The sequence below is a fragment of the Pseudopipra pipra genome, chromosome 8, assembly GCF_036250125.1.
Source record: "Pseudopipra pipra isolate bDixPip1 chromosome 8, bDixPip1.hap1, whole genome shotgun sequence".
NCBI classification, from domain to species: domain Eukaryota; kingdom Metazoa; phylum Chordata; class Aves; order Passeriformes; family Pipridae; genus Pseudopipra; species Pseudopipra pipra.
Genome location: NC_087556.1, coordinates 16,418,883 through 16,445,714, shown reverse-complemented (window position 1 = coordinate 16,445,714; position 26,832 = coordinate 16,418,883). Strand labels below are relative to the sequence as shown.

Below are 26,832 nucleotides of genomic sequence, written 5' to 3'. Positions count from 1 at the left end.
ACTTTTCTTATAATAAAGGAATAAAAATGTCAGATTCAATCCCATGAAACTAACCAGATAAAACTACATCCTGAGATGATGAATCAAATAAATTATAAGTATTTTATTTTACCTGTAATGCAATGTAAGAAATATACCTTGCCTAGAGCAAGGGATGATGTTACTTCCAGTAATACAGGCAAGATAAGAAGATAGTTACTGATAAAAAAATTATACATCATCTGTGAAAATGCAGCTGAAATGACAGCAAATGCGATAATAATGACTCGGTCACATGCAAGGATGATAAAGAGGAATCATATAAGAGCAGAGCTAGGTGATTAATTATATTCACCACCAAAATCAGATGCAGAGAAACCAAGCAAGGAAAAATGTAAAATCAGAGGGCCTTGAGTTACCATGCTGATCTATGTACACATATGAACATGTCTTCTGTTTCTCCTCTAGGCAAACAGATGTCTATAAGGGGGTAGTATCAGAACATCTTAATCATCTCACTAGATGGACATCAACTTTTCATCAATAGACACCAATGATAAGTGTATCTACCCTCCTCTAAAAGTAAAATGATACTCTGTGAAATAGTATTGTTTCAGGTCTTGATTTTTCAGCAATTATTCAGCAAGGAAAAACAGTTTTGTAGCTTGGACACATCTCCAAGCACTATGACATGACTGATATTCCTATAGATTTATACAATCTTTGTATTAAGTGGGCTTTGTGTGAGCCAACCCCTGATCTCTGACTTCCGAGATAGAGGCCATCCATCTTTACTCACCCTGTACACTCTCCAACACTCTGTCCAGCAACTTGACAGCTACATATTAAAAGAAGGTTATCACAGTTGCCAGTTTTGAAGCACAACTGCAGCTCCATATTAAGTTGCCCAGTTATTAAGGTGGCAACATAAAAGTACAATGGGCAGCTCTTATACAGCCTTGCTTGCTTCACATGACTCTGCAGCTGACTATGTCAAATTAGGCACCAAGGACAGTTTGATGCAAACAAGAATGAGATCAAACAGCTGCTCTCTAATAAGAACACCTCACACATTAGACTCCTCAATGACACATCAAAGCCCTGGGAGCAGAAACAATTTTAAAGCTTTATGCAATTTGACCCAGGCACACCTACAAGAAATGAAGGCTGCAGAGAAAAGAAAGCCTAAGAATAGGAGATCTAGTTTTTGCTGGTATGCAGACCTGGAAGTGCTTTAATGAAGAGATAAAATCTGGTCCTGTTCCTGTGCGTTAGTTCTCCTTTGTAGCTTTGACGGGTGTTCCCCACTTACGTAAAAGAAGCAAACTGCTGGCACATGGGCAGGATGTGTGATCTTTTTATTGGGCTGCTCCTTTTATACTGAAGAGCCTGTCTTCAATGACACATTCGTGCCTCAACTAATGAAGCAGAGAAAACTCCAAAGGCCATCCATCATGATAAAATCTTTTTTTTATATTAAAATTACTTTACCTGGTAAGCCAAATGTGGGAAAGAGTGTGCCAGGAGCCCAAAGCAGATCTATAAAAGAGTTAAGATGATTGTATCTGAGATAGCACCAGAGCCACCACTGCACTTTTCTCTCTGCCACACCTGGGAAACAACTACCTGGGAATGTTCTCAATTATTCAAATAGCCACTTGGTAGACAAAGTAGTGCCAGAGGACTGATGCAGGTTTTTTGGCTACCATAGTTTCACTGGACTAAGCATTTTATCAGGAGGCAAGACTTCTCTATCTTTTGCTGATTATAGATATGTATACACACAATTTACTTGTGGGAAGAGAACAGCTTGAAGCCAAAGAGGCCCCAAACTTTTCAATGACATGTAAAGTTCTGCCTTGAAAGTTTGTCAAACATTAAGAACAGCGGTGAAGTGTTTTGAACTAAGAGGTAAATCTGTTACTATGTTACTACAACTGGTAACAGCTGCATACACACGGCTAAGGAAGGAAGAGGAAGCTCTTGAGGAATCCAGTCCTCTCACCAGTTATTGAGAGCATACGTGCTTCATTTCACCACCACACCTGCCCCACCCACACGGCTTTGTTCCTCGAGAGTGCACACACGGGGCACTACAAGCAATAGGCAAATTATATCCAGTCAGTCAGTTTGCTGGGTAATCGCTAAACCCTGGCTAGAGATTACCACCTCCATTTGCTCTCTACACGAAACTTGACAACCACTCACTCCTCCATGCGTCACTGCCAACACAGCGCTGGCAAACAGGACTAACAGCACTGGCCGGTCTCACCGGGCCCAGACTCCAAGGGCTCTATAACCCCACGCTCAGCACTACTGGCACATCTTCACCGGGCGCCGCGCCTGCACTGCCACGTTTACCGCGTCACCACACAGCCACGAAGCAGCACCTGCTGCCTGTGCCCTCACAGGCCGAGGCAGCAGCAACACCGCCCCGCCGGCCCGGGGAGCGCGCGGCTCTTCCGCCACTGTAGGGGAGGGGCCCGGCCGCAGCCAATAAACAGCTCTTCTGCCTGACAGACAGCAGGGAGGGGCCATGCTAGCCAATAGAAGAGCGGATGGGGAGGGAGGTGGGGAATGCCAGAGCCCAATTGAAAACCTCTCCGGCCCTGGGGGGTGGGAACAAGAATGAGATTCAGTCACGGACTGAACTCTTCCTCCAATCAGAGCGCCTTCCCCCATTGCGCTCCCCGGATTGGTTACCAGGTGGAAGGCGGACCTTAGACCGCCCTTCTCCCCAATAGGAAGGTAGCACTGCGTGACAGGCGTTCGGCTCAGCCAATCACTGTCGGCGCGGAGGCTCCAACCTCTCTTCCTTGCAAAATGGCGGCTACGGCGCCCAGCGCGGCTCCTCCCGCGACAGTCCCGCCGCAGAGCCCGACAGCGGCTCCGGCCACCCCAGCCGGGAGCGCCCCCCCCGCAGCCGCGCCAGCCCCGCCTGCCGCCCCGGCTCCGCCGACGCCGGCCGCGCCGCTGTCAGCCGCGCTCTCGGGCCCCTTCCCCGGCGGCCGCGTGGTGCGGTTGCACCCGGTCGTGCTCGCCTCCATCGTGGACAGCTTCGAGCGGCGCAACGAGGGCGCGGCGCGGGTCATCGGGACGCTGCTGGGTAAGAGCCGCCGCCGCCCCTCCGCGGCCTGGGGGCGAGAACCCCCCGCCGCCCCCTAACCCGCTGCTCTCCCTCCCGCAGGGACCGTGGACAAGCACTCGGTGGAGGTCACCAACTGCTTCTCCGTCCCGCACAATGAGTCCGAGGATGAGGTAGGGAGCCGGCCTGGGGGGGGGCTCTGGGCTCCGCAGATGGGGCTGGAGCCTGAGCTGCTCCCGCCCAGGGTTAAACAGCCCTGTAACCGCTGACTCGGCCCTGTCCCGTTTCTCAGGTGGCAGTCGATATGGAGTTTGCCAAAAACATGTATGAGCTGCACAAAAAGGTGTCTCCTAGCGAGATCATCTTGGGCTGGTAAGTTCTGCAAGAACACGCAAGCAGTTATGTTGGTCCCTTAAACTACTTGAAATACATAATTCAGCTTGTCATAGATGGAGAAGCAGAAGCACTAATGGTTGTGACAGTAAGATCTTGCAACTCTTGTTCTACAGTCAGGGGTAAAGCTCCTCCAATTCATAAAAGGAAGAGAGAGTATTGGAGACTTACAGGGTTTGGTTTGGTTTATGTCTAGCAAAGTATCGCAGAGAAGTGATGAGTTAGAAAATGGTTTCACGGCTTTGTTAGAACATACTACTTGTGATACATGGAAGTTAACTGGTTAGAAAGAAGGGAGAACACAAAAGAGTAGTTTCAAGTACCAAAGGCGTCAGAGGGAATCACTGATACCAGCTGGAGTGCATAGTTCTCTGCTGAGAAAAGGTTGAAGTACTTGTGTGTTGGTTGCAAAGCAAGATCAGTACATATATATGGGAACAGAGTGTGTCTGAGTGTGTGACAGTGTGTTTATTAGTCTTTTCTTGCCTCTCTGATCCTACCAAATAGCTTTGTTCTGTTCCTGTGGAGCAGACTTCCTCAACAACCTTCTAATGGCACAGCAAAGTGCAGTTCTGATGACAGGACTTTCCCTATGGATGTGAGACACTAATTGCAGAGCAGTTAAAGGAGCCAGATGAACGAGTTATACCTCCTGCAGAGAGATGTTTGATTTGTGGAAGACAAAGCTGGTCTGAATTTGTACAGAAGTAAAGAGTTGGTCCAGAACACAGTGACAGATAAGTGAATATGGGGTGTCTGATGTCAGCTGTACCAACATTTTTATGGCTGGTACTGCAACACCAGCCCCGTGCGTATTTTGGGCAAGGGTGTACTCAGCCTGTGATTCCTACAATTCCAGGACAGGTGGCCATAAAACTACAGAATCCTTAGTTAAAACACTTGTATTTAGTATGCTGCTGCAGCTCAGTGTTTGGAAATCAGTGGTTTATCATACAAAGCTGTTAAATACCAACAGTACGGAAGAGCAGGCACTTGAATGTTGGAAGAATGGCTCCTCAACATGTGTTCTTTTGAAGGTATGCAACAGGCCATGACATCACGGAACACTCAGTCCTCATCCACGAGTATTACAGCCGGGAAGCGCACAACCCAATCCACCTCACTGTGGACACAAGTCTCCAGAATTCACGCATGAGCATTAAAGCCTATGTCAGGTACTCTGGGAGGCTGCATTTCTGCAGGGGAGCTGTGGGAATTACTGAGAGGCACCCCTTCAGGGTAACAAGTAATGTCACGGGCTGCAGTGTCCCATTTTGGACAATACTGGGCAGTAGCTAAAACACAGTGGTGAGCCAGGGACCATTGCTTACTTCTCATTGGAATGTCTTGACCATGTAGGTTGAAAGACCTAACCTTTCATAAGCTGGTACCTCATTGGGGTGGGGAATAGTGACTTAATTAGCATCTCTGGGACATTTCACAGGATTTACACAGCTAGCAGTAATGTCACTAACTTCATCACACTGACTGAATGCTAGCCTGTAGCCACTGGGTTTATTTATACAAGTTGGAGGATTAGTGTGGTTAAAACATAATTGAAACAGCATGTTCTTGATGAATCTTTCTTCCCTTTAACCCTTTCATTTTTGTCAATTAATGAAGATTAAATATTGAGAAATTAAACTCTTCTGCTTCACTGAATTCTTCCCAGTATTGGCTGAAGAGCTCTCCTCTGTAAGATAAAAATCCCAAGCCTTTCTTTGTAGAGAAGGTACTGCTGCTTGACTGTGCAGTTTCAAAAAGGGAGTTGTTCCATGACATATTACTTGAAGCATAATGGATTTCGAATACTTGGAATATTAGGATTAGTAAATGTGTTGAGAGTGCTTTGAACTTGAATTTTGCCATATTTGTTTGTTCCTTCAGTGATTTCTCAAAGTATTTCAGGATAGAAGAATACCTGCTCTATAAGCAAGGAACTGTTGTTAAGATCATAGTACTTAGCTCTTCATGCATTCATGCTGACAAATGTCAGACAGCTAGGAATATTCTTGGATGAAAATGGGCAATTAATAACATGCCAGAACTGATTTCCTGTTCTCAGTTATCCTTAGTCATAAAATTGCTGATTTTGGTGAGAATGAGTAACCTACTCATGTTCATGCTTTAGTGCTAACAGAGATCACTGAGATGGAAATCTATTTCTTCCTCCTTTATATATGTCCATGCTGAAAATGTTTTGTTCTTTTTTTTTTCCTAGTGCCCCAATGGGAGTCCCTGGTAAAACTATGGGCGTGATGTTCACACCCCTAACAGTGAAATATGTTTATTATGATACAGAGCGGATAGGAGGTAAATGCTTCTTCCCTATTTTGGTTATAACCATCGTTGTGACACTGTTCAAATGCTTTTTTTTACCCTGGTAAAATTGCCATTCTGGGAATTCTACTGGGAATTAGACTGTCTTGCTAAAGCTGTCCTAAAAAATCTTCAGCTGGGTTCTGTGACAGTTTTTTTCATCGATTCTCCTTTGGCTTTCAGTGGATCTCATCATGAAGACCTGTTTCAGCCCTAATCGAGTGATTGGCTTGTCCAGTGACTTACAGCAGGTGGGCTCAGCCTCAGCCCGGATTCAGGATACCCTGACCATGGTGCTGCAGTACGCCGAGGATGTGTTGGTAAGGCCAGCTTTCTATCAGCTGGAAAATAAGTCTGATGTAAACTTCTTTTTATATTTTTTCTTTCTGGGCCATAAACTTACTGAGTTTTACTCATGTGAAGTGTGTGTTTTTATGCTTAGTCTGGCAAAGTGGCTGCTGACAACACTGTTGGGCGCTTCCTGATGGATCTTATTAACCAGGTGCCAAAGATTTCACCAGAGGACTTTGAGACAATGTTGAACAGCAATATCAATGTAAGTTGATAATTTAATTTTTTCTGTGAATTGCCAGCAATTTTGAAAATTTGTCATACAGACACAAATTTGTCTGTGATCAAAACAATCTTTTCATACAAACGTGTTAGTAGCCCTTTGTTGTCAGGGCTGAAAGTGGATAAAGGAGCTCACCATAATAATATTGCAATCAACTGCAGATCAAAGAATAAATTTTAAAGTAGTTAGGAATTATGCAAGTAATCTGCAAACCAGCACCAATTCTTCTTTCATTTTGATTGGACAATATGAATTACAAAACTTAAAAAGTTTGAATTTCAAGGATAACTGGTGACTTGACAGCTTCCTTTGCCTGAGCTGAAGTTCTGTCTCCTTGCATAGCACTTAGGACTTGAACAAGGTTCTAGCATGCTACCTTAGTTTTCTCTTTCTACAGAAATAAGTTTCTGAAGTTCTGAAATAAGTTTTTCACCCACAGTCTGCAAGACCAGAACTAATTTTTAATTTTGCATAGCACTTAGGACTTGAACAAGGTTCTAGCATGCTACCTTAGTTTTCTCTTTCTACAGAAATAAGTTTCTGAAGTTCTGAAATAAGTTTTTCACCCACAGTCTGCAAGACCAGAACTAATTTTTAATTTTGCCTGTACCCTTTAACTTGCCTGGTTAACATAGGTGAACTTCAAGTTAAAATTTCACAAGCCGTGTTTCATATTCCAGGAATGCCAAAAGCTTCCTGCAAGGGAAGCATTCCTCAGGGTAGGACTTTCAGGACTAACAGTATTTCTAGTAGCTGATTGTAAAATGCTTTACAGGTGTTAAAAATTCAGCTCCCTAATATACTACAATCTTTGTTCATATTTCTGATCACTGTTATTTTCTCCCTCTTTCAGGACCTACTGATGGTAACCTACTTGGCAAACCTCACACAGTCACAGATTGCTCTGAACGAAAAACTTCTGAGTTTATAAAGAAACTGTTGCCATCCTACACTTAAAGGAGCGAAGAATGAGTAGAGATACACTTTTCTATGGTGTTACAAACTTCCTTGGACCGTAATTTAATTACCTACATGACTTGGTTTACATCTTTATTCCCATTGCCCTGAAAAATCCCTAACATGCTTCAGGAAATGAATGGGAATGGCTGCAGTTCAGTTGAGCCTGATATTTTAAAATGGAATATGAGAATCTTTTGTCTCCTGGGTTTATTGACTTGTATAACAAAATACAGCTTTATTGTAAGAATGTATTGGGAATAAAAGTTCCATTGCAGTGGCAAGAATGGCTTCTGTCTGGAAGAAACTGTTCTCATTTATTGTGTAATCAATCCACTTTTAAAAGAAAGGGAGGGGGTAACAGCATCAGGAAAGAAGTAGATGCAAATCAACTCCAGTTCTGCAGACTTCTTTGCAGGGTTTTTTTTCCAACTCTTAAAGCACACTGAAAGTGTGGGGTCTTGTGTTGCATGTAATATGCTTTACCATGAAGGACTACAGAGTGGTCACTGGTTTATTAGTGGTGCTGTGTATATTCCTTCAGCAGGGTACTGACAGAGTAAATTTACTATCAGTAAACTGATAGTAAATTCAGTTTATTATATAATTTTTATGCATCTGATTATTTTATGATCTTTTGGGAAAGAAAGTCAAAATCAAAAGCATTAGCCCCTCATAAAGTGAGGATTCAGAGAATTAGAGCCAGCAACTGTGTTTATGGTAAAAGGGCTTGGAAAGCATTTGTAGCTAAATAAGTGTGCTTCCTGGAGTTTCATCTTTGCCAAAGAAGAAAAGGACAGCAAAATGACAGTTCATGAAATTTGGTGTTAAAAGTTGCATGTCATCAAATAGGAATTTTATGTTTCATAACCCTGTACTGCTGCTAAAATTATGCAAACAGAAACCCCATTTTCTCCCCAAGACATATTTCATGTTAAATGAGTTCTAGCTGAGCGAATACCAATATTATCTGCAACTTCACTCAGTCTCAGCTAATAACATCACCTTTAGAAGGCTGTTCAGCTGTACTGAGGAGGTTTACCTAATGGAGTTAAGGCATCCCTCTTCTAAGACAATACCTGTTCCCACCTAACTACTTGTGACTGTTCGGTGAATGAGTTTGAAATGTTGGAGAAGTATGCAAAGACAGTGTTCCCCAAAATAATTGCTGTCCTAATTTGTCAGATAAATCCCCAGAATAAGACTCAGGTTACAAATCTGTAGATCCTGTACTGGTTCCAATCTAGAAGAGTTCCCCCAGTGACTTAATGCTAAATTCTAAGTTCTAATTGCATGGACAATATGTATAAAACTGAAGGTATAAAAAGATCCCCATCTCATTTGAAAATCTTATTTGTGAGCATTAGGACTCAACTCCTGGTTTTTATTACTCCGAATAAAAATGTTTTGCTTTCCCTTCTCTTCTTTAAACTTGATATTCTTAACTTCAAACATTTAACATTTCACAAGGTTTTTTAAAGTAAGTTTTGACATTGATGGAGGAAAAGAGCAAGCAGCAAAGGTGGGTAAGTCAATTACTGCAAAAACGTTGCAGGGGGGAAAGCATAATATTCTTTCCCTAATCTCCTCTGCCAGGAAACTCTTTGCCATTCCCTGTTAGGAAAGTGAGAAAATGTAAGAAGAAAGATTTTTAACACTGCAAGTTGAATAGCTATGTCATTTAATAAGCTGGTGTGCACAACATGCAAAGTTCTGAGATGAAAGAATCAATTTGTGATCATCGTGTAATTTGCCAGTCCTTGGAAGTACCTGAAGACTAATGAAGACATATCATAAGGGACTGAGGTTATGGCTTCCTACCTAAAACAATTCACTTCAAAGCAGCTGTCTGAAGAGACCAAAGTCCATGGATTTGGGTGTATGTCAGACAGTACAGTGCCAAATGCTAGGAATTGGAGTGGGAAAAGAGTTTCCCTTTAGAAACTAATCCCATCTGTTGTGTCCTTGTGAATGGACACATGGTGATCCTTACTTTGACTCTGGAGTTCTGAATGCCTGATTTCAAATTTCAGTGGCCACTCTTGTGAAGGACAACATTGCAAACACAGATGTAATGCATCATTCTGCTTAACTGTAAAGCCTTTGCTGTGTTATTACCTAGAAGGCATTCCTTCTCTGGAATTGTAAAATGTATACAGGAATTAGTAAAGGTATTCTATTAGAATTGTTCCAGTGTACAGAAATCTATCTAAAAATTTGAAGTTCAATAGAAAATCTGGTGGGAAAAGCTTCAGAGTCAAGAAACATCAAGGATTTCAAGCTTTAACTTACTATTGATTTGTAAACTGCATGGATTTATTAGGGGACTTTTCTCCTTTTTTTTGTTTGATTGTTTAGGATGTGTTGCTCCAAGTAACTTTGACAAAGTTAGCTTTAAATAGCTGAGATAGATAATTCTCTGGATATGCTTCTGTACATTATATTTAGTCACATTATTAATCTCATTAATATAATAAAAGCTCTTCTATCTTTTGGCGTGTTCATTTTCTTCAGTGGCTTCTCTGAATGAGTGCAACATTGCTGGATGTTCTGGTGTTACATGTTTATTTGTGGCAATCAGTTGAACTGATCTTGGGGTTTTACCTCACTATGAAGTTCTTGAACACTTTTCCTCAATATACATAACAATATTCAGAACAGAGTACAATGTTACAATTGATTCTCTTGTTCCCTTTTGGTAGAAGTTGGAGGACTGTATAAAATCAGTCCACCTTGTTGCCTTGGGCCCTTCTCAGACATGTAATCTCAGTCAGCTTCAACAAACCAGAGTTTCAGCAAAGCACCTCTGTGCAGTACAGAGGCAATGAAACCTTATGTTTTTTTCAGTGAGCATGGTGACTTCTGACAATCTGCAGTTTAATTAGCACACAGATTATGCTTTGCTCTGATATCTTCCTAGCGTAGTAAGGCTGTGCTGGTTCCCATCTGTCAGAGTGCATGTAAAACATGCAAGCACATGAAAGCACGCTGTGTTACTTATCAAAATCAAGAACTATCTTTAACAGAAATGCCTTCATAAAATTTAAGGAGGAGCTGGTAATGCTCCAGTATTTCTTAACTCAGCAGTACGAAGTTCTATATTGTTGGGAATAACAAACTTTATCTGCAATTTGAAACTTAAAAAAAAATCTTTCGTTCCAGAATTATAATTTCATTTGGTGGTTATTTCCGTATACTGGGATGAAGGTCATTTAAGTTTGCTTTGTTAGTTGAGTCACTTAAGTTTTTTGGCAGAACACTTAAGTCTGCTGCAAAGAGGAAGTAGTGTTTTGGTGTGTGAATTTGTGAACGTGTGGACATAACGCCACGTACACCTGAAATGCATGGCTTTAATCCTAAGGTTAATGGTGAAAAATGTTACACATATTACTCTTTTAGAGCAGTTAAGCAGAACAACCTGCTGTTCTCCTCCTGTGCTTTGAGGAAGGATGAAGTTTCTATTTCCACACAACGGAACTAGAAACCCGTTGGCAACTCAGTTGTAAGGACTGTGTGAAATCCTAAGATTTGGACCACAGTGGGTGGAGCACTAACATGACTCACTGGGCAATGACTCTCCCTTGAGCAACTAACCAAACTCACAGCTCCTCCTGAAGTGAGCTGAACGTGCTCCCTGCACACATGGAGGGTTAACTCAACAGCCAAGTGGGGTTATGTGCATTTTAATGACTGCAGTCACAAGGCAGTCTAACAGGAAAAGTATTTTTAGTACATAATGTAGACTTGGACCACTTCAGTATCCTGTTGGTTTGTTATACTTTGACCTATGGTTCAAAGCTGACCAGAACTTCTTTCTTACAACAAACTGAGGGAAAGTTTTTCTGTTTTTAATTTAATTGTATTGGCTGGAATAGAACATCAAAGTAATGCTTCTTATTATTTAAGTGGGGAATAATGTTCCAATCAGGATATATAGGAGGAGCAGCAATGCTTTAGTGACCTATACCACCAACAATAACTTTCTCTGGAAAAAAAGAATAATTGTTTCAGCTCTATTGATAGCACTCAGTTAGCACTGTTATGAAGTGGAGCCAAGTCACTCCAGACCAGAATTCTGTCCAGTGTCATGTCTTAGGAGCAGATGTAAGAACATCACAAAAGAGAAGAACAAGAGTTTGTCTCTTAAATTCACTGAACTTGAATTTTCTTATAGTGAGAAGTTGCCTTGACTGTGCCTGGGGTTTTAGAAGGTTTCCTAAATGTGCAGGCTCCAGCTATACCAACAAGCCGAGGGATTTCCTTTAAATACAGGGAGTCAAATTAGATGACCACAATGATCCCATTTCATGCTCTAAAAAAGTAATTCCAAATATTCCTGCTGACACTAATATTCACTAACAGATTCTTCAGACATTTGTCAGTCAGTTTGTTAAAATATTTTCTCTTCTTCCTTTCACGCTTTGTTTTTAAAACAAATTGCTCTTTTCCTAAATAGCTCAAATCCAAATGGTCCACTAAATGGAAGAAGAGTAAAAGAATTGTGTATTTTATAAATGTAATCGGTTCCCATGGAAACAGGGATTTAGATATATACCTCTCCTGAAAGAAATGTGCTTAACAGAGGTAAAATAAAGTAGACAGACACTTGGAGTGTCAGCTGAAGAATGCTGTGAGGATTAAATTCTTAAAGCCACTCCTGCTGTGTTCTGGGCAAACAAGAGAGAACAAGCCCAGTTTTTCTAGATAGGTAATTTATCAGATTCTTTATGTGGCTTTAGGTGCTCTTCATTTGAAGCAAGCAAGCAAGCACAGTAAATTATTACCCACCTATTTTCTGCTGCCTGCACTTCACGCTGTTTTACAGACAAATAAAACAGTGGCTGTTGTTTCATCTAGAGCTGAAATGCTGCACCAGATTGCAGGAAAAAAAAACCTGTTCGCATTTGAATGGTCTCTGAACTGCTAACATGTTTATCATAAAAAAAGATATTTTGAATAACCTCAAGTAACTGGTGCATAATATCATAGGTGGATCCTTCCTAAATTGTATGTGGCTGGTCAGAATGTCTTATGAATAAACCATCAGGTAACGTGTATGTAATATCTATTCAGAGTACACTATGAATAAACATTACAATAGACAGAAACAAAACACTACACTTCCCTAATTACATACAAATAACTGTAATTAAGATTTCTTTCTATAAAACTGTATGTAGTGGTCAGGACAATCTTATCTTTGGTCCTCTTGGGACCTAGATCTCAACTACATCAAAACTACATCAAAAGCAGCAACTCCTCCAGCTCCATCCACTTATGTATTTTATATTCTTGGCGTGTTACACGCAGTTCTGATGGCCTAGGTGACTTGACTGACTCCCTGATGGCTACTGAATGATGATGCTGATCTAAAGACTCAAGTGTTACTGGATTACAGACTCGATTTAGAGGTACACCCATTAGGGCTGAACTCCACTGCAGTGGTGCTACAGGAAAGCTGCAGTGTGGACTTCTCCCTACTTTCCTAGCAGGTGGCACAGGACTCCCGGGTGCTTCCCTGGCACAGCTCCAGTGGCGAGTCGCTCTGCGTCTGTGGCACTTGCGCCTGTGAACTTACCTCTCATCCGTCCTGCGGGAGAACTGGGCACACTGCAGCTTTCCTTCAGCGAGACGGGACGAGCCCGCACAGGCAGCCAAGGGCCGTCACCGCCAGGACCGGGCGCGGCCGCCGGGCCCGTGGGCCGGGCCGGGGCGGGCTCGGTGCCGGGGGCGGGGCGGGCACCGCCGGCCGCACAGGCTCCATTTTGCGGTGTGGCTGCGGAGGGAGTCCGGAGGTTCTGCAGGTTCCTCTCAGGTGAGGCGGCGGTGGGGAGGGGGGGGAGAAAGGGAGGAGCCGGCGGGCCCAGACTCACGCGCCCCTCGCCTCAGGCCCCGGCCCGGCAGAGTCTGTCCCACCGCCCCGGGGGCTCGGCCCCGGCTCTGCTCACACACCGGCCCGAGGGGCTCGGCCCCAGCCCCGCTGCGCTTTGCTCCGCCCGAGCTGGATGGAGCCCGGGGCAGCGCTCCCGGAGCCGCGGCCGTCCCCGCTCAGGGCTCGCAGATGTCCGGCCGAGGGAGGCGCCGCCCGCCTCAGGGAGCCGCACCCGCGGCGGGGCTGCCCTCCCGCTGGAGGGGGACCAGGTCAGGTCGCCTCAGGAGAATAGGTAGCGGGATACGGGATACGTGCCCCCGCCCGCAGCTGCGGCTCGCCGGAGGGCTCAGCCAGCCCGGGGCTGGCGGCGGAGGGCGCGGGGGAGGCGGGGGCGATGCCCGAAGGAGCTCAGCCGCGGGCAGAGCGGGGCCGGGCGGGGCCGCGGGGGTTGCGGGGCGGGGCCGGGGAGACGCGTCCGTGTGTACCTGCCGAGCCCCTGCACTGCACTCCGAGCGCTGAGCGTCCGCTGATCTGTCACCGTCAGAGCCACATCTGTCCCCCCCAAGAGAGATCCCCTCCTCGGATTTCCATTTCAGCCCGCAGAGAACGGGCGGGTGCTCTTGGCCGGCGCCGCAGCCGACTCACCCTCGGACTCCCGGCTTAACTCGCCCTGTGCCCGTCCGAGGACAGCGGGGAAACCGCAGTCTGACGGGGAAATCTGTTGTTGCTTTGTTTATAAAAGTAGTCAAGTCAGAGCCTCCGTCCTGCTTGAGGACGCTTGCGCCAAATTTAAAGTCCATTTAAGCAGCGGTCAGTAATAAATAATGTACAGGTGCTGGTTTAAGGTGTTCCTTAGGGAAATAAATCGCCATAAGCAGTGGTTATGATTAAAGCGTAGATTTGCAAATACACCTTATGTTGTTTTTTCCTTTTATTTATTTGGAAGTGATGATCCAAGTCTATCAGTGTGAGATGGAGTAGCAGTGCTTCTCTGCCAGTTGTTTTTGAGTCTTCTTTGAACAATTCTATGCAAAGTTTTAAGGTTTTCCATATCAACTCTCAGACGTTTAGTTCTATGTCCATCTACTCTCTTAATGGTCCAGTGCAGTAAGAATTCTGCTTTCAAATTCATTTGGTTTGGCCAATGAATACCTAGAAATGTGAATAATCATTTGCTGTATTGCATTTGTTTTTATATGTGCCAGGTCCTCTGATTTGTGCATCTAAGGTCCACACTGTCTTAGAAACATGCCATGAGTAACCCCCAGGCCCTGATCAGGGAATCTGTCTGGTTAACATTAACATGATTTTTTTTCCCTGCCATTAAACGTTTCATAACCTGGCTAATGGTCTTGAATCTCCCTGCCCAACTCGTTGGCAACATGGGGGATGATCTCTGTCCCTATTCCCCAAGTCCCTCTCTTAAAAATGAGACTAAAATAAACACTTACCGGCATGAAACAGAAATCTGCTACACAAATGAAGTAATGCTGAGGGATCACACCTATTCCTGTCAAATTACCATTTTCCATGGGATAGACAGAGTCCTGCTCTTCTCTCAGGAACTGCCCTTGTGAGCAGAGGAGTGCAGGGTGATGGGAGACAGGTGCTTGGTGCAGTGCAGGACTGGGGGCTGCACTGTTTCTGTCCTGGCAAAGGGCTCAGCTCCCTCCTGCTGACACCTCAAACTGTATCCTGTATTTCAGAGTTCTTTCTGGAGGTTCAAGCCTCTTAGCATGCTTCAATGTCTATCTGACCCTAAATAAGTGTGGTAGTTAATTACAGAGTTGAAGATGCTTCCCTTCTGAATTCTGATACCTATGGTCAGATGTATAAAAAGAAAGGAAAAGATTTGTGGGTTAACAGCTGACAAGTACAAGCAATTCTAAACCTACTAAACATATTCTTCAAGTGATTTAACAGGTAATTAGCAAGAAAATATCGACTACAAACTCATATATAGTGCCTTCACAGTGAAAATACCTTTTTTTTCTTTTTCTCCCAGAATGTCATACCCAGGTTATCCCCCTTCTGATGGCTACCCTGCTTTCCCTGGTTATCCTGTAAGTATGGCTCTTGAATGTGTTTCATTCCTAATGTATTTATATTCTGTGAATACCCCTTCTTACTGTGCTCTGTGTGAGTGTAAATACTAGCTGTCAGTTCATATACAATGTTCTGTAGAGATTATGGTCTTTGTTTTCCTCTGTTTATCCCTGAGGATGACTTTATAGCTGTCTCAAAGATTCCAAGAAGGAAGTTTGGGTTTTTTTTTTTAATTATGCCTGTTCTAGAAAGGTTTTTGATTATTTGATCTTATTTTACCTTTTTCTGGTGAGTTTGGTTTTTTAATGTAGCTAACTATCTCAGCAATTCTTTTTTTTTTTTTTCTTAAAGTTTCTTCTATAAATATGAGGGTCTTTACATACAGGGTCAGAGGTAATCTCTGAACCTGTCTCTACCAAATACTTGCTTATCCATATCCCAGGATTTACAGAGATGCTGAACAAACTTGTGGTCATAGCTCTCAGGAAGAGCTTGGAATGCTTTACTCAAGCAGCCCAGCTTTCATATGACACCAAGTAAATATTCTTCTGAGGACAGAGGACACTGTATCTTGACTTGGACCCTCTATCCTTCAGCCACAGGACTGTTTCACTTTCAGCTCACAACTGAATGGACTAAAAATTTAAATGAAACTTAATGGAAGGCTGAAATGTATCAGGTGTGGCTGATACTGCAGTGCTTTTGATATGCCTGCATCACTTTTCAAAGCTAGATTCATCTCTGCTTTTATGGCACTGATCATGGCATTCATGGCACTTTCCTGGCCCCGTAATTGTGTGAATGTTACTTGTGTTTTATGTAGTACAGAACTAGATTTAAGCATGGAGCTCAGCCTGAATGCCATTAAAATACTGAAAAGCTATAAATACATGCAGTGTATAAATATATGTGTATAAATACATGCAATAAATTCTGTGATGGTTTTGCTTCACAATTTACCCTTACTCCTCTGAAACACTAGAGTCTGTCAAACTAAAGACAGACATGTTAGAAACAAGATTTTATTAAATCCAGGATTTCTCTTCTCCCCTCAAGGTTCTGCTGAACCCTCATGATTGTAGCTGTAGTTTATTTTTAACTACATCTGAAAATATTTTTTCCTTAGCTAGCGTCTAAACCATAACCAATTTCAATGGATTAATTTAAAAGACCTCTTAGATTTGGTATCAGCAATTCTAGATTTCCTAGTCTCACTGGTGATGCTAAAGTGACAGTCAGTTAAAAAAACCTATGTGAAATTTTCTTCTGCAGTACTGGTAGTTATCTGGGCAGGGCTTTTGAGGATCCTAATTTTGGAATTGTGAGTCTAAATTCCATTAAAATCTTTTGTCTGGCAGAGAAATATCAGAGTGTACCTCTGGGGAAAAGAATATTATATAGCCTGGACATAGTAATTTAGAGGTAGAAATCTTGGGGCAATCAAACCCAAGGAGAACATTTGAGCTAGGCCTTACTGTCTGCACTTTATTTCTGTTTTCTGAGGTCAAGACTGAATGTGTACTGTATGTAATGTGTGACCCATATTTCTAAAAGCATTCAGTAAAGATGATTCCCAGCAAGTGAGTGATGAGTCCATACAGTATGCTTCATTATGAAGGTGATTTTAAATATATGATTTCTAAGATCAATTATATGACATTTACCTTACAGGGTTTTCCTTAGAGATCCAGGTCGTTCAAGTAAATATTTCTAATGTATGTTAATGCTAATAGCAGCCTTTGTGGTATGGCTGGTAAATCATACATATAGCAAAACAAAGGCATACAGATATTTGACTTGTTCTTTCTATTTAAAACATGTAATAGGTCTTCAGTCTTGAGTCAGTGGTCCAGATTTAGTCATTGAATGTCCATGCTTTATAACCTGGATTCCAAAGGAAAACCCCAACACCTCTTGTAAGTTCTCACTCTGTAACATTTGAAAACACTGTTTGTGCAGTAGAGGCAGAAGTTTCCAAGGTTCTAAGCTCTTAAAAGTCCTGTAACAGGAGGTGAGCTCCTAATGATTCACAGAGAGCAAGCTAAGCTGAGCTCACCTGTTCCTTATGTGGGGTAGAAGGAGCAGATTTCCAGTATGTTCTGATAGCTGACAAGTCAAATGTGGCTCAGCACTGTGTGTCCTCAGGGAGGAGGCTTTTCACTGTGAGAGTAGTCAAACACTGGAACAGGGACCTGAAGAGTCTGTGAGTTTGCTGTTCCTTGGAGATACTGAAAACTTGACAATCAGGCTTTGCATTATCTCATCCAAGTCCAAAGCTGGCCCTGCTTTGAAGGTGGATGGAATCACAGGCCATCCAGAGGTGCCTTCCACCCTGCAGCACTCTCTGTTTTCAACCTGGGAGATGCATCAGAAAACCCAGCCAGGAGGACCCCTTCCAGGCTTCAGGAATTCTGCTGCTGCTTCAAGTCCTGAATCTAATTAAACAATTTGTGTTGTTATTATACAATTGGACAGTTTGGTAGCTTGGGAGTTTTTACTCTAAGGTCCTGTTAACAGGCATACAGACATCTCATTTTTGTGTTTCAGCCGACAGGCCAAGAGTCTGTCTATCCACCAGCTGGTCAGTACACCTATCCTGCTGTTCCTGGAGGATACCCTCCGGCAGGAGGAGGGACCTATCCTGCAGCACCACCCAGCACTGGGTTTCCAGGGGCAGGATACCCTGCCCCAGGGTGCTACCCTGGAGCTCCCCAGGCTGGAGGAATGCCACCTTACCCTGGAGGTAGGATCCTTTGTTAGAGTACCACTTATGATTGCCAGTGTAACCATTCCCTGTGCTTGTTGGAAACAGTAAAGAAAAGCAGCTTTGTTCAGCGATCAGTTCAGGCAGCAGCAGGCAGGCAGGCAGCCAGACTGCCATCTAGCAGTACCTGCATGCTGATGGCAGGGCCTTGATGGCTCTGGGTCACTGCACAGACTGGAGAAATTAGCCTGTTGTGCAGCTTTGCTCAGGTGTCAGAAGTCAAGTACTGAGGGTGCTAAAGTCTGTGTTTTCCCCTGGCTCCCTCAGGCGCTGGGTTTGGTGTGCCTCCCGCTGGCCCTGGCTTTGGTGGCTATCCACAGCCTCCTGCCCAAAACTATGCTGGAGGTGGACCAGCACAAATTCCAGGTATGTCATATATAGGAAACTTCAAGCATCGAAGGTTAAACCAAGAGATCTCAGGATAGGTAGTAACAAATTAGGCCCTTACCTTTGTTACTTTTAGCTGTTGAGGTCTGTGTGCTGTTTACATCCTGCCCCCTTTCTTGACAAAGGAACTGAAGGGCTGATGAGAACCAGCTCTCTGCAGGTGCTACATCCAAAAGGGATGGCTGTCCCCGATTAATGGTTTTGATGTAGAGGTTTAGGTGCTTGTCCTTCTTCAGACTGCAAGTATCTGATAAGAACTGTGAAATCCAGAGTCCACATACAATGAGGACTGTTAATTTGAATTGCATGAATGAGCTGTTAATCTGAATTGCATTTTTCAGATCTGTGTGTTCACGGTGATCCCTGGCACACTGGGGAAGGAGGAAGGGAGAATTCACACAACTGCTTAAAAGAGTGCAGTGTTTGTAATGCTTTGAGTGGTCAGTTACCACAGGGATGATTTTTGTCCTGGAATGTGTCAGTTGTTTTTAAGAAATTCAGAGCAGCAAAATCTTTTTGTTTAATGATTGCTTGGTTAGCTCTAGTACTAAAATGGAAAGAAATGTGCATACACGTTATGAATAAAAGTAAAATTCCAGTACAAAAATTTTTTTGCAGCTTTTGTATTCACAGTGCTTTTGTTCACAAAATGAGATTCTTTCAATTCTTTTTGCATCAATGAATTCTTAATATTTATTGTTTATATGCTAGACATTTTCAAGTATATAATATGGCTTTTAAAGAAAGCATGGGACACACATTCTTATTTGTGTGGGCTGTCTTGGCTTCTGTCAAAAATAGCATGATTTAATAAGGAGAGATTCTCCCAGTTCCCACAGCACCAGTAATTTAGTATTTTTAGAATTACCTTGCTAATGTATATATTAAAATGCATCTGTGATTGCTTCTTCCCATGGGCAAGAAGTTCAGTTACTGATCATGATAGTTTATCATTACTTAGGAAACAGGTTTGGTGCAGTGGTAGGTCTGGCTTTATATTCCAATTAGATAGCATTTCCATAGTAAGAGAAGACCTAATTAATGTCTTCTACCTTGTTCTTTCTTTTCAGTAGGATTTCCTGGTGGACAAGCACCATCCCCAATGCCTGGTCCGGTATGTGCTGTATTCTCTTCTATAATCAATCTTACATGGTGCCTGTAGTTTTAATGTTTTTACGGCTGGTTTCCAACAGTTTACAGTGTGTTCTGCATCAGGAGTTTCCTTCTACCCTCAGAGTACAAACTGAACAAGATCATAACCCTGTATCTGTGTATTCTCAGTCATCAAGGTCTTCATCCATACAATTGGGTACAAGCAAGGCTTTGGCGCTAGTGGGCCAAAGCTTTTCAACACAACCAAATGTCACCCTGATGCTGTGTTAGAGGAAGAAATGGAGAACTAATGGACAACTCCTTCTGAAGTACTGATTCCAAAGCTGTGGTTTTAATTTGATTTTATATTGTGCAGGATATCTAGTTACATGTGACTCTTATTCTCAGCCTGCAGCAATGGTTCAGGGTACCCAGGGCACAATTCGAGCTGCTGCAGACTTTGATGCTGGAAGGGACGCAGAAATTCTACGCAAAGCTATGAAGGGTTTTGGTAAGTAAGCAACAGAAGCTTTACTTTCTATTGAGCTAAATTCTTAATGCCGTTTTGTTATTTTCTTCAAGTTTTATTTAACTACACATTTCCCCCCCAGCCTTTTCAAAAGTCACACTTTCAAAATGGTTTGGGCTATTTAGTGGATGAAGTTACATGGAAAATTTAGTGGTCTTAAATGGTAATCACTTCTTATGTAACTATGCCCAAATGTAACAGTATAAAATGCCCAGTCTCGGAGGGACTATTTTGCATTCTTACGTGGCACTGCCCTTCTGTTTCCAAGGAACTGATGAGCAGGCTATCATAGACGTTGTTGCTAACCGCTCCAACGATCAAAGGCAAAAGATCAAGGCAGCTTTCAAGACAATGTATGGCAAGGTATGTTCACTAGTTCTTTGAATTCGTAAACCAAACCAAACTTTCAGCTGCTGCTTGAACTGCCTGGTTGCATTTTAGTCCTGAGGAGTGATTTAGGCATTTTTAAAATGCACTTCTTTTGGTTATATTCTTTGTGTATTGGGGAACGTCTGGTATTTGACACAGGGTTGTCCTGATACCTGGCAGAAGCAGAGGTGGGGAAAGGTTGGAGGCTGTCTCTGTCCCTGACCACACAAGAAGCTTCTCTGCTTCTCTACTGCTTGATAGACAGAAAATAATCAAGCTTAAACTGCCTCTGTATTAGTATCTGAAACTACTGAGTTTTTTATGCACACACACAAGCACTGAAATCTGTTCTTTCCTAAGAAACAGAGGACTGGATAGTCAAGGAAAGTCCAGGTTAATTTACTTCACTCTGTCCAAAACTCTGACAGCTCAGCTCTTCTCCATTATCTCCTCACTAATTAAGACCTAATCAGGTCCTGAAAAATGCCACAACTATAAAATTTCACTTTAAGTTGCAAAAGTGACAGAGTTCTTAATAAGAAATAAAACAAAGCTTTACAGGAAAACCAACACAAAGGTAGAAATCAGTAATGAAAGTTAAGTTCTAGTTTGATTTTTTTTTTTCAGTATATAAGCTATCTGCTTAACACTCTCCAAAGCCCTTTTTGTTTTTATAATTTAACAGGATTTAATTAAAGATCTGAAGTCTGAGTTAAGTGGCAATGTGGAAGAATTGATTTTAGCGCTCTTCATGCCCAGTACCTACTATGATGCCTGGAGTTTACGTCATGCAATGAAGGTATGGTATTCCTGTGAAGGAAATAGTTTTAAACTATTCTAAAATACTCATTTAAGAATACCTGGTCCCAGCATTGCTGAAAAATCCTTTAGTGTAAAACAAATCTTGGGATTACAGGGCTTAAAATTCTTTTCTATTGCATCCCTGAGTTCCAGACAATTTCTGCCAGTTGGCCAGTACAGGGCAGCTGTCCCTCCAGTAGAGCATGAAACGCTGCAGGACAGAACCTTGTTCTCTGCTACTTGAGCATAATTTTTGCTAGAGCCTAGGAAGGGCCAGGATGCTGTAAAAACCATAACCACTGTTTAGAGTGAAGGTATGTACCTCTCCTGACTAGGAGCAAACCATTGTTACTGAAAGGTGGGTTTGGATTTTTTTTTTTTTCCAAAAGACAATGAAAAACTAATTTCTTAAGGTCAGATGATGCATATATCTGTTCAAGTATTAAGAGAGCATTAGAGATTAGGTGAGCTACTCGGTTCAGTCTTTTAGCTGAGGTAAACTGGTACATCCAGTTTACCAGAATTTCTGGCTGGTGTGATCTGTGGCAGCTGGCAGGTGGATATGAGTAACTCAACCGAGTTTGAATGGAGGTCTTCTAAAGAATGTGGAGCTTAAATTAAGATCTGCCTTTAATGGAGTGAATAGCCACTCAACCATTTAAAAAAATTCGTAATGTAACATTACCTAGAAGCCTCACACAGATCCACTCTCCTATCTGGTCCTTGCCTGAACTGAGATGACCATGCCATCTCACTGTACACAGAAATCTCAGTTAATTTTTATTCTGGGGAGACGGAAGCATCTGTGAAAAGTTTCATGTTGAGGAAGCAGCCACATTTGGAATGGGGAACACATTTGTATGGTGACCAAAACAGAATTTGCATGTCTATCCTTGGCTTTACTGATTATCCTAAGGCTCTACCTTCCTTCAATAAGTTTACAGATTAAGGTTGCCAAAGAATTTCTTTCATAAACCATTTTCCAGCTTTGGCTGATGTCACTGATGTATAGTTTTGGGGTGTGTTTTTGAACTGGTGCAGAATGGCATGTTTGAGGAATCTTCATTCCATTTTAAGTCTATAGAGAAGACTTAGTGCTTTCACACTGCAAGGATACTGTTCTTAAAATATAGATTGTATTAAGTTTTGAAATAACAGATGCCTGCCTTATTTCACAGTTGAAGAAAACTGCATAGGTAGTGTTCTGTAGTTATGCCTTTGTTTTCTCTGCCTACAGGGAGCAGGCACTCAGGAGAGTGTGTTGATTGAGATCCTTTGCACAAGGACAAACCAGGAAATTCGAGAAATAGTGAACTGCTATAAATCAGAATTTGGAAGGGACATCGAACAAGACATCAGAGCTGACACTTCAGGACACTTTGAGCGATTGCTTATATCCATGTGCCAAGTGAGCTTTAATTTTTAAATTTTTTTTTTTCAGTAAGATAACAGTGTACAGTCTGATGTGTGTAGTCATAATGGCTCCATAAATAGCCTGTGTATGCTTAGCAAGAGCCAGGTTTTTAAGAAATTAGCCCTGGGTCATTAATTTATTCCCTAAGATATGACACTTCAGTCCTTCCTTAAGAGATACTTCCTATCTTCAAATCTATGATGAATTGTGTGACCTAATTTAGCACCCTAGATTAATTTCAGAGAACTTATGTGTAAATACTGTGCAGATGCAACCGAGTGGTTCTCTATATCAGTGGTCCACACTGCTGTTAAAGCAAGATGCTTTTTATTTTTTGCATACAATAACAAAATAATTTGTGTGAATCTGATTGGATAACCCTTATGGTACATAGAATGCCTGTGAGAATGAATCCCTGTGAATAAGCTAAGAGGTGCCACAGGGCAGAACTTACCTCCCAAGTTACACCACAGCCTTCCTTCCCTTCACACCATGAGAATTAGGGAGGTGCTGCTATTGAACTCAGGTGAACACTGGAGCTTGCTTATCCCATATCATTTACTAGGGCTCATTTTGTGTTGAAGAATAGGAACTTGTGTGCAACTTTCCACAGTTCTCTGATCAATATGACTATTTCTATTAGAATTACTATTACACTTCTCTACCTCATTGGCCTCTACCTGTGTGAGAGTTCAGCTATGCACTAGGTATTTGGATTTAAAAGTCAAAATCCACAAGAAAGCAAACCTGGAGAAGCTCATGCTGCTTATTTTTATTTTGATAAATCCAGCAGTTTACAGTAACCGACAACCACATAATTTAAAGAGTATATTAACCACTATAGATACAACAGTATTTGAGAGCATGTATTCAAGCCTACTCAGCCAGTATATTTAGCAGTATCCATCCATGCACTGGGCAGCAAAAAACCAGAACAACCACCAAAGCATGTAAAATGTCACAGAAGCCCTACTGACATAACTGCAGTAAGTGCTTTCTGGAGACATTCTTACTTGAAATAAGCAACTTCTAAATAAAGTAGGAGACCTGAGATATTTCAGGTGTGCATATTCAGTAAGATAATTCATTAGTTTGTTTGGGAAGAGTCTTTGCAACTTGAAGCCTAGAAACAAACAAATCAAGAGAAAGCTGACATTATTAAATAAAATAGAGAATTAAGTACAGTATTTAATTAGAACTGAGATGGTTTGTAGAGGTGACGTTATCTGAGTCAGTTTATCTGCAGTTTAAAGCATGCCCTACAGATAGGGTTCTGGGCCACTTTTGTATTTGTTTCCTATAAGGACTATTAAACCAATATTAAACCAAAGAGAAGTTTTAAAGAAACTGCTATTTCTCTTTCTGCTTCAAGCTTGGAAGATACATGCTTGGGGTCTACACAGATAAAGCACAGCCTTCTCTGTGAAATTTCATTTGAAATCTGTTGTCTTTGCTTTTAGGGTAATCGGGATGAGAATCAAACTGTGGATTATCAGAAAGCTCAAGAAGATGCTCAGCGTCTGTACCAAGCAGGTGAAGGAAGACTTGGGACTGATGAATCTTGCTTTAATATGGTTCTGGCAAGCAGAAGTTTTCCCCAGCTGAAAGCAACAGTTGAGGCATACTCCAGGGTAGGAGTTCTTCACTGATTTCAAATGAGCTTGGTCAATGTATTTTAAATTAAAGTTCCAGTTGTTACTGCATTTCATCATTCACATATTAATCTCATTCATTTGTAGATTGCTAATCGTGATTTATTAAGCAGCATTGACCGAGAATTTTCTGGGAATGTGGAACGTGGTTTGAAAACTATTGGTAAGTGATATGTCCTTCTCTTCCTTTATCCTTTAAGAATTAAACCTTCTAAATGTAACCAAAGAAAAATCCAATTCAAGACTGGCCATATGGCAAATGATCACACAATCTGAGACTCTGCTAGCACAAAAGTAACTTCAATTATTCAAATTACTCATTTTACACTTAATTGAACAAAATAAGCATCCACCATGAACAAGTCAGTTTGAAATAAGAAAAGGCCACATAGAAAGTACTTGTTACTCTCTGGAGGGCAGGCAACTGCACGGAACCAGGGGCTACTGGTTCGTGCTTGTAGCTGTGTATTTCAGAGTTCTGCAGAATGAGTGATTCCCAGTGTAACAGAGCCGTGACTCTGGGTGTGGGCATCTCAGCACAGACAGCTGAGCCACCCACACAGATGACCTCAGAACCAACATGAACCTACTTAAGACACAGTTCCCTTTCTACTCCTCTTCCCCACCACCATCTACCCTCCAAAAGCTCAGCTATTGATAAGGAAAACCTTGGCAAAATAGAAGAGCTGTTTTGAATTCACTTTTTCCTGCTGACTTGTTATAGTAAAGCAATTCGACACAATTCAGCACAATTAACTGATAGTGAGAATCAGTATTTAGTGGTAAATTTGAAGACACCTGTCCTGTCAGTGCTTGCCAAAACAACAGCACTTCTGTAGCCATAACAGATAAGCAAAAACTTTCCAGAGAATATTCTACTCAAGAGTTTAATGGGAAAAGTTCAGGCTTGAGAAAGAATAATGGCTTGTCTCTGAGTTTGAATAATCTAACTGAAACAAGATCCATTCTGTAACTACTAGAGGGAGAACCTTCTACAGTTGTACCTTTCTTAGTGGATTCTAGCAGTGAAACATGAGTAAAATATCTTATGTCCCAGGACCAGCTATCCAAGGAGAACTGTTTTTGAATTACCTATTAGAGAATTAACATTTCAGACAGCTTTGAAAAGCACTTCCAGAGAAGTTAACTGCTAGTAACTGTAAGTTTTTGTGTGAAGAAATAACTAATTTGGTAATTTGAAAATAAGCTATAATCTATAGTGACTGGATCTTCACCCAGACCTACTTCTAGATTTCTACAGCAAAAATCCCCAGTTGATCCTGCCAGGTATCACTACACAGGATACAATACTGGAACTAATCCTAAAAATATACTTTGTTGCAGTGCAATGTGCTTTAAATCGCCCAGCCTTTTTTGCAGAAAGACTTTATCATTCTATGAAAGGAGCTGGCACAGACGATTCTACCCTCATCAGAATTGTGGTCACTCGCAGTGAGGTAAGAAACTTTCTCCTGTGTATAAGTCACTTGCAGCAGAAAGCCACCTACCCAAACAAGCTTGTCACTTGGTCCTTTCACAGCTGTGAAATCATGTACTGCAATGAAGCTTTTATGGGGCTCACATTTAGATGAATCACTTAATTAGTTTTAAAGCCAGCTTTCATTTAATTAACTCTGGCTAGATAGTAGTGACTGCTTGTTTTCCTTCTTAACTGTGGTTGCGTGTCCATGTAGCCAGTGAGCACCTCCAGGTCAGAGGTTCAGCTGTTCAGAGTTAGGACAGCACGGTGCTAACAAAGCACAGAACAACTGCTGGACTCTGCTTTGGGAGCTGCTCCTCTGTCCTTGGAGGGACCAGCTGGCTTGTACACTGCACGGGGTTAATCAGTTGAACATCTCACCCTTGGCACGTGTCCTCTAGTCCACAAGGGAGGAGATGCAGGGTGAGAGTCTAGGATTTAAATCATACACTGTGGTTGAGTTTTCTGCTTTTTTTTGTCTTTGCACAGATTGACCTTGTGCAAATTAAACAGATGTTCACACAGATGTATCAGAAGACTTTGGCTACAATGATAGCAAGTGATACAAGTGGTGATTACCGGAGGTTGCTGCTGGCAATTGTTGGGCAGTAGAAGAGGATTATCTGGTTTTTTGGTGTTGTTTTTTTTTTTTGAAACAAACCAAAGGGCATGAAACATGCTTTATGTAGACACTAACTATCCTTGTAAATGAATAATTTTAAACTTTGCATAATCAAATATGCCTTCTTAATGATTCAATAAGCTTGTTGCACTTACAATGCCTTAATTTACAGCACATAATATTCTTTATTGTATAATAAAAGATATATCTTGTCTATCAGACCCTAAGCCTTAGTCTTTTTGACCCAGACAAAACCGCCTCCCATCTCCTGGACTCTTGCATGAGTAAGCTATCTCAGCCAAATGAATCTCCAGCAAGCAAGAAGTTCCCTGAAATACCTAAACTTAACTGCTGGTCTTACTGTGGATGACAAAAAAAAGCCTGAGGCTGTGATGTGAAGCATTTTACACACCCCTCCCCTTTTAATGCCTTTCCATCACAATGTTGAAAATCATGCAAATACTCTGAGTCACAATACGCTGACAGTTTAGGGACCT

General features: G+C 42.0%; 3 protein-coding genes across 6 annotated transcripts in view; 2 read left to right on the top strand and 1 right to left on the bottom strand.

Moving 5' to 3' along the window:
* Positions 1-2,776: 2,776 nt before the first annotated feature.
* On the top strand, positions 2,777-9,800 carry EIF3F (eukaryotic translation initiation factor 3 subunit F). The gene is made up of 8 exons (XM_064663831.1): positions 2,777-3,085; positions 3,167-3,237; positions 3,357-3,436; positions 4,495-4,632; positions 5,679-5,770; positions 5,960-6,096; positions 6,219-6,332; positions 7,204-9,800. The coding sequence occupies exons 1-8, from the start codon at positions 2,803-2,805 to the stop codon at positions 7,279-7,281; spliced, it is 993 nt and encodes a 330-aa protein (XP_064519901.1). The 5' UTR covers positions 2,777-2,802; the 3' UTR covers positions 7,282-9,800.
* A 3,197-nt stretch (positions 9,801-12,997) lies between these two features.
* Positions 12,998-26,556, top strand: ANXA7 (annexin A7). 3 transcript variants are annotated; one of them, XM_064663821.1, is made up of 13 exons: positions 12,998-13,122; positions 15,185-15,242; positions 17,773-17,968; positions 18,257-18,355; positions 19,450-19,490; positions 19,877-19,979; positions 20,266-20,360; positions 21,052-21,165; positions 22,405-22,575; positions 24,042-24,212; positions 24,321-24,396; positions 25,578-25,690; positions 26,203-26,556. In XM_064663821.1, the coding sequence occupies exons 2-13, from the start codon at positions 15,186-15,188 to the stop codon at positions 26,323-26,325; spliced, it is 1,359 nt and encodes a 452-aa protein (XP_064519891.1). In that variant the 5' UTR covers positions 12,998-13,122; position 15,185; the 3' UTR covers positions 26,326-26,556. The 3 variants fall into 3 exon arrangements, with proteins under 3 accessions (XP_064519891.1, XP_064519890.1, XP_064519892.1); XM_064663820.1 differs by having other exon boundaries at positions 12,999-13,122; positions 19,447-19,490; XM_064663822.1 differs by lacking the exons at positions 12,998-13,122; positions 18,257-18,355 and having other exon boundaries at positions 19,447-19,490.
* The window catches only part of PPP3CB (protein phosphatase 3 catalytic subunit beta), a 48,267-nt gene continuing 44,768 nt past the window's right edge, over positions 23,334-26,832 (bottom strand). For both annotated transcript variants that reach the window (XR_010432427.1, XM_064663788.1), the window contains one exon: positions 23,334-23,704. The gene's annotated coding sequence lies outside the window, so the exon portion shown is untranslated. The remainder of the gene's footprint in view (positions 23,705-26,832) is intronic.

Excerpts from the sequence above, each read along its gene's own strand:
- EIF3F (XM_064663831.1), top strand. The coding sequence starts at position 2,803 with ATGGCGGCTACGGCGCCCAGCGCGGCTCCTCCCGCGACAGTCCCGCCG. Across the intron at positions 4,633-5,678 it reads AGCATTAAAGCCTATGTCAG|TGCCCCAATGGGAGTCCCTG; the intron begins GTACTCTGGGAG and ends TTTTTTTCCTAG. Across the intron at positions 6,333-7,203 it reads TGTTGAACAGCAATATCAAT|GACCTACTGATGGTAACCTA; the intron begins GTAAGTTGATAA and ends TCCCTCTTTCAG.
- ANXA7 (XM_064663820.1), top strand. The coding sequence starts at position 15,186 with ATGTCATACCCAGGTTATCCCCCTTCTGATGGCTACCCTGCTTTCCCT. Across the intron at positions 17,969-18,256 it reads AATGCCACCTTACCCTGGAG|GCGCTGGGTTTGGTGTGCCT; the intron begins GTAGGATCCTTT and ends TGGCTCCCTCAG. Across the intron at positions 24,213-24,320 it reads CAGTTGAGGCATACTCCAGG|ATTGCTAATCGTGATTTATT; the intron begins GTAGGAGTTCTT and ends ATTCATTTGTAG.